At 34.4% G+C, this 8,880-nt stretch overlaps 1 protein-coding gene across 1 annotated transcript; it reads right to left on the bottom strand.

Annotated features, from left to right (window-relative positions):
• Window positions 1-3,230: 3,230 nt before the first annotated feature.
• Window positions 3,231-5,656, bottom strand: LOC127724374 (uncharacterized). Its single transcript, XM_052231329.1, has 2 exons — window positions 4,978-5,656; window positions 3,231-4,407 (listed from the first exon to the last, which is right to left on the bottom strand). The coding sequence occupies exons 1-2, from the start codon at window positions 5,060-5,062 to the stop codon at window positions 3,893-3,895; spliced, it is 600 nt and encodes a 199-aa protein (XP_052087289.1). The 5' UTR covers window positions 5,063-5,656; the 3' UTR covers window positions 3,231-3,892.
• Window positions 5,657-8,880: the final 3,224 nt, after the last annotated feature.

Raw genomic sequence — 8,880 nt, 5'->3', positions numbered from 1 at the left:
TATATCATTATCTTGCATAGTACAGTGTACTTATCAGAGGTGGCTTTCAGTATTTAAGATTTAGAGTTCTCTAATGATATTGAACAAGTTTTATGAATGTCATATTCTGAGCACTATATGAAGGCGATTGTTCTCACTTGTTTATGAACTAGTACATTATGTCCAGTTTGTACCTTTTTTATCTATGTATATAGTCAAATTAATTATCAAAGGTACCAGGATTATAATTTAATACGCCAGACGCGCGTTTCGTCTACATAAGACTCATCAGTGACGCTCAGATCAATATAGTTATAAAGCCAAACAAGTACAAAGTTGAAGAGCATTGAAGACCCAAAATTCCAAAAAGTTGTGCCAAATACGGCTAAGGTAATCTATTCCTTGGATAAGAAAATCCTTAGTTTTTCGAAAAATTCAAAGTTTTGTAACAGGAAGTTTATAAAAATGACCATATAATTGATATTCAAATACTGTTTAAAATAGTTAGGCATTTTCTTTTTAGTAATAAGTAAATGTTATCAACTGTATTTTATTCAACTCTGCAAATGTGGTTTGTTACTGGTAAGTACGGATGATAGTTGTTTCATTGGCAATCATAATACATCTCCTTATTTATATAATGATCTATATTCAACGACCTCAGGTACAAAAAAAATGTATGTAACTAAACTGTGATGGGAAACCTTTGACTTCTTTCTTTTATATAAACTTTTGATTTGGTACCATAGAACTATGTAGAATAAATGTACATTGCAACATGTCAACTCTTTCAATGACAATACTTTTTTAGAAACTATAACTCCAAGCAAAATTATATTTCCAAGTTTCAAGTAATTTATGAATGAAAAAAGGAGTTCTTAATTAAGAAATAAACTGATTCGCTGAGCTCAGCTGGATACACCCGCAGAGGTCCAACCTTGAACAGTTGGGGCAAAAATGGACACAATATTCAAGCTTGATACAGGTCTGAATTTGGATTGTAATTAAATATTTGACATATTATAGTTTCTGAATAAATGTAGTCAAAGAACTTGAAATAGGTTATATGAATTGAATTTATATTCAATTAAAGATTTCTTGCTGTTGTGCAATAAACTGTGCTGTTGCGCAATACTTAATAAATCTGTTGCCAGACTATAAACAAATAAAGTTCAATTTCTTCTCAATGTCATATTTAAAATTTATGAAAATCTATAGGGAGATTACATCAATAGCTATAAATAATTCACCAAAGTTTCATGCGAACTGCTTAAAGCATTTTATAGTTGTTGTCCAACAACAGTGCACACGCTGAAATGTCTCGCCTTCTTTACTAATCACTGATATTATGTTGATAGTCCTTAATATAAAGCTTTATCACAACTGTCACATAAACTTAACATTAACCAAGAAAACTAAACATTGACCAATGAACCATGAAAATGAGGTCAAGGTCAGATGAACCATGCCAGGCAGGCATGTACAGCTAACAATTCTTCCATACAACAAATATAGTTGACCTATTGCTTATAGTTTAAGAAAAACAGACCAAAACACAAAAACTTAACAGAGCAATGAACTGTGAAAATGAGGTCAAGGTCAAATAAAACCTGCACGACTGACATAAAGATCATAAAATATTTCCATACACCAAATATAGTTGACCTATTGCATATAGTATTAGAAAAAAAGACCAAAACTCAAAATCTTAACTTTGACCACTGAACCATGAAAATGAGGTCAAGGTCAAATGACACCTGCCAGCTAGACATGTACATCTTACAATCATTCCATACACCAAATATAGTAGACCTATTGCATACAGTATAAGAAAAACAGACCAAAACACAAAAAACTTATCTATAACCACTGAACCATGAAAATGAGGTCAAGGTCAGATGACACCTGCCAGTTGGACATGTACACCTTACAGTCCTTCCATACACCGAATATACTTGACCTATTGCTTATAGTATCTGAGATATGGACTTGACCACCAAAACTTAACCTTGTTCACTGATCCATGAAATGAGGTCGAGTTCAAGTGAAAACTGTCTGACGGGCATGAGGACCTTGCAAGGTACGCACATACCAAACATAGTTATCCTACTACTTATAATAAGAGAGAATTTAACATTACAAAAAATGTTAACTTTTTTTTTCAAGTAGTCACTGAACCATGAAAATGAGGTCAAGGACATTGGACATGTGGCTGACGGAAACTTCGTAACATGAGGCATCCATATACAAAGTATGAAGCAGCCAGGTCTTCCACCTTCTAAAATATAAAGTTTTTAAGAAGTTAGCTAACGCTGCCACATCACTATCCATCCCAATAAAACCTAATAACTCAGAAATGTAAAATCTAAAATTTATAAAATTCTAAAGGGAGCTTACGGATTGATAATTTAGTCTTAGATGCAAGATTTTTTTATCAGTTGTTAGTGGCTTTGAACTAGCTGTCAGTAACTGCGAGTACTCTCAGATCTGTACTTAGTGTCTTTTTGTTGTTTGGATGTACAACTACCCGACCACGTCCACTTGTATTTGTATTTATCCATCTGATGAGTTAAGCCTTTTTCAACTGATTTTTATAGTTTGTTCTTATATTGTACTGTTACACCACTGTCCCAGGTTAGGGGGAAGGTTGGGATCCCACTAACATGTTTAACCCCGACACATTCTGTATGTACATGTATGTGCCTGTCCCATGTCAGGAGCCTGTAATTCAGTGGTTGTCGTTTGTTTATGTGTTGCATATTTGTTATATTCTTTCATTTTTTGTACATAAATTAGGCCGTTAGTTTTCTTGTTTGAATTGTTTTACATTGTCATTTCGGGGCTTTTTATAGCTGACTGTGCGGTATGGGCTTTGCTCATTGTTGAAGGCCATACTGTGACCTATAGCTGTTAATTTCTGTGTCATTTGGTCTCTTGTAGAGAGTTGTCTCATTGGCAATCATACCACATCTTCTTTTTTGTATTTACATCAACAGATATAATCAATTCATCAAAGTCAAGGTGAGACAACAAAACTTAGTGGTAAGATCTCTGAAATTTTTTACACGGTACAAGTTTTTCTCATTATTGGAGACTGTACGGTGACAGTAACACCTGTAACTGCTTAAACCCATTTCTTATGCACTTTAGTTCGATGAACTCACTGAATATCATACCACATCTCCTTATTTTTATATGCATTACAATTTACATGTGCATGTAATTATAAATATATATATATCAGAACAAAATTCATTGCGTCACTTTTATTTCTGCATCCTTTGGCACAATACAAGTTCTAAAATTACACAACATAAAACAACTAAATGTTATTTCAGATGAAAGTTTTGTTTCAGTTCCATTCATAGGATTTGTGAGAATTTTGTATGTTTTGCCAAGTCCAATAATTCGCTCTATGTGCACATGTTAATTGGAGACTTTTCTATCCCGTATAAGAGTTTTGGAACTAATTCTGTTTCTTTTTTTGAAAAAAGTTAGCAAACAAAACTTTTGTCTGCCATCACACTGTCACCTGGATCACATAATTGAACTATATTTTGTATTCTACATCTTTGAACTATTTCATAGTCACTGGTAGAACCAACATATGCATTAGAGACATAGTTGACTAAACCACCAGGCGTCGAACATTCAAGTATTTTCAGTGTTTCTGTTTTTATATGATGAAAAGGTTGCCTGAGCTCTAGGAGCTTTAGGTTTTATCACGGGATATTCTGTGCTGTTAATAATAATCCAAGTCGTAGGAAACTTTAATTTGAAGTTGGATGGCGAAAAATGCCTGACTAAACCACTAGATGGCCAAGTGTTAGCCTCACACCACTCTTTAGGCATAAAAACAATCCATGTATACACAATATTCTTAACACTAGATTCAATCTAGAATCTAGAAAGTTCAAAGTTGGTTGTATAATGCCTCAATTTCATCAAAGTCATAAAAAAACTGATTTTCAACTGACACCCTATCAATTTGAAAATATATGTATCTCAAACAATGTGCTGTTGGACCAAGTGTGGTCAAAACAAATAAAAATTTAGTATACAACTCTAAACTGGTATAAAAATGCATGGCTGTGTCACGTGTCTTCATTTCAAAATTCTCTGCTGAAAACATAGACATTGATGGTGTTTGCGTAATTCCATCTTTGAAGCTCAACATTAGCTCGGCAGTTGGTAGTGGACAGTCATAAATCCTTTCTGCAGTATGAATGACTTCTTCAGGAAAACCAACTTTACAATCAAAACTTTCCTCTAGATTTCTACTACAATATTCATCAAGTTTAGTTCTTTTGTTTTCACAGGAAACTGCCCTGATTTTTCTTTTTGCAGACGATTCAGTCTCTTGCTTGGTCCAGGAAAATAGGCTGGGAATGGCAGTAGACTTAAGTCTCTGTATGGTGGGTTTGCGCCCTGAAAAAGGTTATAAAACATTAGTTTTTTGATAATTAAATGAAATTCCATTAGCAATGTATACTTTGTATTACCTGGCGAAATATTAACTAGATTTATTCATTACAATCTGGATAAAACTATGTTTGCCTGATTCAATGTATGTTATGTAAATCCAAAGGACAAACAATGAGAGACTTATGCAACAAACGTACATTGTTTGTACCTAAGTAACTATAATATAGATGAGAGCATGTCACTGTTTTGTTCCTGTTAACATTGTCATTGATATTTTTCAAGAAAGTCTATGAGGCATAGCTTATGCATTCCTGTCATTACTACATTAGCATAATTACTGCTAAAATAATTCTCATTATGATATACCTCTTGTAAGAAATCATTATAATTGTAGCAATCACCAAACAATCTCACACAGATCACATTGAATCGTAATCCAAAAAATTATGACGTCTTGAATTAACCACCCCCTTTTATTCTAAAACGATAATTGCGGTTGTAAACATACTTTGGTTTATTCGCATGGCGATTACATATATAACTATATATTTCAAAAAGAAAATAGAGTTTTACCATGAATAGTTTCCTGCACGTAGTCTTTTTCAGTAAAATGTGCCTTGCAAACAACAGCTGATTGAGATGGACTCCACGATTTCATCGTGTTCTCGTCCAATCTACGTTTGGGCCATGGCGTTGATCCAACTTTTCCTTCTTTTTAAGTCATTTGGAAATGCATGTCCTCCTCTTAAATGACATCCAGGAACACAACAACAAGTACTTGGCATCGTTAATTAAAAATGTAACTGAAATAGTTCCAGTGCAGAAACCGGAAATTGAGGAACAGGATCGGCTACCACGGCGCCACCTATTCAGGAACGATAATTTGCTACTTTATATAACTGCGAAATAACAATAACGTTAGACGGGTTCACGTGCATAGACAGAAATGCGCTTTAAATTGTATAATATAATTAATGTTCAGTCGACTCTTAATTATTATATCAACGACTGAAATGATTTATAAACATCTAGATTGCAGATAACACTCGAAATTAACCCGAGCTCTTTCCACACGGAATTCAAATAATTCTAGTTTGTCAATCGGTTGACTGCTTATAATGCAAAATACAAATATATCAAAAGTTTTTAAAACTAACAAAACACAATGATCGTTTCTCTATTTCCCAATGTAAATGAAATGAAACAAAAAACATTTTATATCACAATAAGAAGAGGAGAGAATTCAACATTTCCGGATCTACTTGGACCCTAATGACCCCCCACGTAGATAAGTTGGATATCGCGGAAGGAAGGATTAACCCGGCAACTAGAAAGGCATTAAAGCACTGCCTTTAAAAAAAACAACACCATTTCAGACAATTGAGCTGAAAATGCAACCCCGTTTGTCGGAACATACCCGGTATCATATATATAGCAAGTATCCCCCAGGTAGATGAAGAATGGCCACTGGGGAAGTGTCACACAAAACAACCATTTCATGAATAGATTTACTTACCGTTTTGGTTGTTTAAAAAAGGTGTCCAAGTCTCCCATCAGAATGATCAGATTGGGAAATTAGTAAAAAAAGAAATCAGAGTATGTGTTTAATTAATGAATATGATAAATTGCCATATTCAATACAATATGATATAAGCAGATTACGAGTTTTTTTTTTTTTTTTTTAAGGGGGGGCGTACGCCCATTACGCCCTAACCTGGACCCGCCCCTGTAATATCTAAATTATCTTTTGTTTTAGATTTTAAAAGTGTAATAAACTTTTTATTGGGTGTTAATTACACCATTTATTTTACTCTGAAACCACTTTGAAAGGCAGGATCTTCACACAAGACAAGACATTGACAGTTTTAATATTTGATAATATAAAGCGACAACAACTATCAATTTTGAATAATTAGCACCAAGCTAACATTCTGTAGTAACTGGGTGGTAAAAATTCTGCAAAGATCATCTGCTTTTGATGATGTTATTGTACATCTATCATGTCTATGAACAGACCAAGTCAGATCATTTGCAGATTTTGTTATGGTGGGTGCATGAGCATGGTGAGTATTTGGATAAATTGCTACATGACAAAAGAGCGGTGAAATAATATCCATCGGAGGTGCCATCCCACGCACTGTGGACAGTGCGGTAGTAACAAGTCCAAGAATCATCAGCTGTCATGTTGTTGTACCACCTAATCGCTATTTATTCCATTCCGGATAAGTTCTAAAATTACACAACTTTTTCATCCAGTTGACGCTATCTGGGACCCTGTTTAAACAATGCACCATGCATGATATTTTTTAATGAGACCTGTTTAAAACATCGTAAATACTTCAAACACAATATTTTTTTGATTATAATTTGAGTTTGGAAAAAGTGGATCATAATCTATCAAAGTTTCCTATTGATCGCTTTCTAAATTTTTCCATCCCTCAGCTCGTTACTGATGACCTTTGTTTGCGGCCTGTTGACCCAAACAGGAAGTTGTCTAAATGACTGTTTTTTCCGGATTGGACTAAATAGCGATAAGGTGTATTGTATGGCGGAATATTAACCTTACCCAATTTACTATCGACTTTCAGCACCCTTATCGAAAATACTGTCCAGCACTAGAAGCCCTTGGTATGTTGGCAATATTCGTTAAACAAAATAAAGCAATACATTAAACGCATGCATGTAGTCGTGTTAAAAGTAACTTGGCTGAACTCCAAATCTCCGGCTACACATTTGATAACATATAAACATGATAAGGGCCACATGAAAGGGGATTATATAAATAGGGGAATGAAAGCAATGTTATTATGCTAGGAACATCTTAATCGAAGCTCTCGGGCATTTATCAGTATAAGGACCACTACTATTTGTATTATATATAAATGATCTTCCAGACCAAGTGGATTCTGATGCCTTCTTATTTGCAGATGACACCAAGATCTTCAGAATAATAAAAACCAAAAATGACAGAGAAATTCTACAAGATGATCTACATAAGATGGAAGCCTGGAGTGACAAATGGTTACTAAAATTTCACCCTGAAAAATGTAAATACATGAAAATATGTAAGAAATCAAACAGCACTGATCAATCACCAAATAATAGTCTACTGAATCATCCAATAGCAAAGGTTAAAGAGGAAAAAGATATAGGAGTCCTTATCGACTCAGAACTCATCTTTGAGAATCACATTTATAAGTGAAAAAGTGAATAAGGCCAACTCCACATTTGCAGTTCTCAGAAGAACATTTAAATACTTGGGTATTGAGACATTCATACCACTGTATAAAACCATGGTTAGAACTCATTTGGACTATGCAAGTTCAGTTTGGTCTCCATACAAGAAAAAAGATATTGACAAAATAGAAGGAGTCCAAAGAAGGGTAACAAAACAACTACCAGGTCTCAAAGACATGAGCTATCCAGAGAGACTTAAAAAACTAGGCTTACCAACACTATCTTATCGGAGAATAAGAGGGGATATGATTGAGTCCTTCAAATCAATCAATGGCTACTATGACAAACAAGTAAGCTCATTAATTTTTTAAAAATGGCAGATGATTCTCAACAAAGATTTAGTAGCAGGACAAACAGTAACAAAGTCATTCACCAAAGATTCCAATCAAATATCCGTAAACACTCATTCTCTGTTAGAATTGCTAAAACCTGGAACAAACTACCAGATAAAATAACAAAGGCCCCATCCATTAATGCCTTTAAAACCCGACTAGATAAATATTGGTCCGACGAAGAGCTATATTATAATGATTACAGAACAGAAATATCCGGAAGTCACGGACAAAACAGTACTAGAAAAAATTTCAATTATGAGTCTGGTGAAGAGGAACCTTAGGGCTTAAGGGATCCTGTACTGGAAATCAACTATAAGTAAGTAACCATTTATCCTAAAATTTTTCCAGCTGCACAGGTTTTGTATCTGGCTTCAAACAACGTTAGAAAGAGAGAGCGCCGTCGATTTATTGACGGTGCGTGAGAGCAGTTTTGAAGCTCTCAACGCTCGGTGTGCACACTACAGTGCCATATGCGTATGGTCAAAATACTCAAATATGGTCCGGAACATATCGCCATGCACTGTCTACATATGAATGTTGATAGATATGGAACCTTAATTCATGACGAATAACGGACGTCGGTAAAAAAAATCTAGCCAAATGACGTTAACGGTAATTTTCAATATAGCTAATGTTTGTTGTGAAATTTAGTAACAATCCTGTAATTCGGAGTTTTAAACCGATAAAATATCGTAATCGTTATATGTATATTGTAGTTTACGCACTGAGAATAACTAGAGGCTCTCAAGAGCCTGTGTCGCTCACCTGACTATTTTGGTTTTAGAAATCATGTGAAGATAGATAAAAATCATTACAGATACCCAAATAATGATTGAGGCCAAATTTGGTTTAATATTGGTCTCGTTATTTAATAAAATATCCTGGTGGCCATCTTGAACAGTAA

Source organism: Mytilus californianus, unplaced genomic scaffold (assembly GCF_021869535.1).
Source record: "Mytilus californianus isolate M0D057914Y unplaced genomic scaffold, xbMytCali1.0.p SCAF_14, whole genome shotgun sequence".
NCBI lineage: Eukaryota > Metazoa > Mollusca > Bivalvia > Mytilida > Mytilidae > Mytilus > Mytilus californianus.
The sequence above is the reverse complement of the archived record's forward strand: the minus strand, read 5'-3'. Positions and strand labels throughout refer to the sequence as shown.

Excerpts from the sequence above, each read along its gene's own strand:
- LOC127724374 (XM_052231329.1), bottom strand. The coding sequence starts at position 5,062 with ATGAAATCGTGGAGTCCATCTCAATCAGCTGTTGTTTGCAAGGCACAT. Across the intron at positions 4,408-4,977 it reads CGTGCAGGAAACTATTCATG|GGCGCAAACCCACCATACAG; the intron begins GTAAAACTCTAT and ends AACCTTTTTCAG.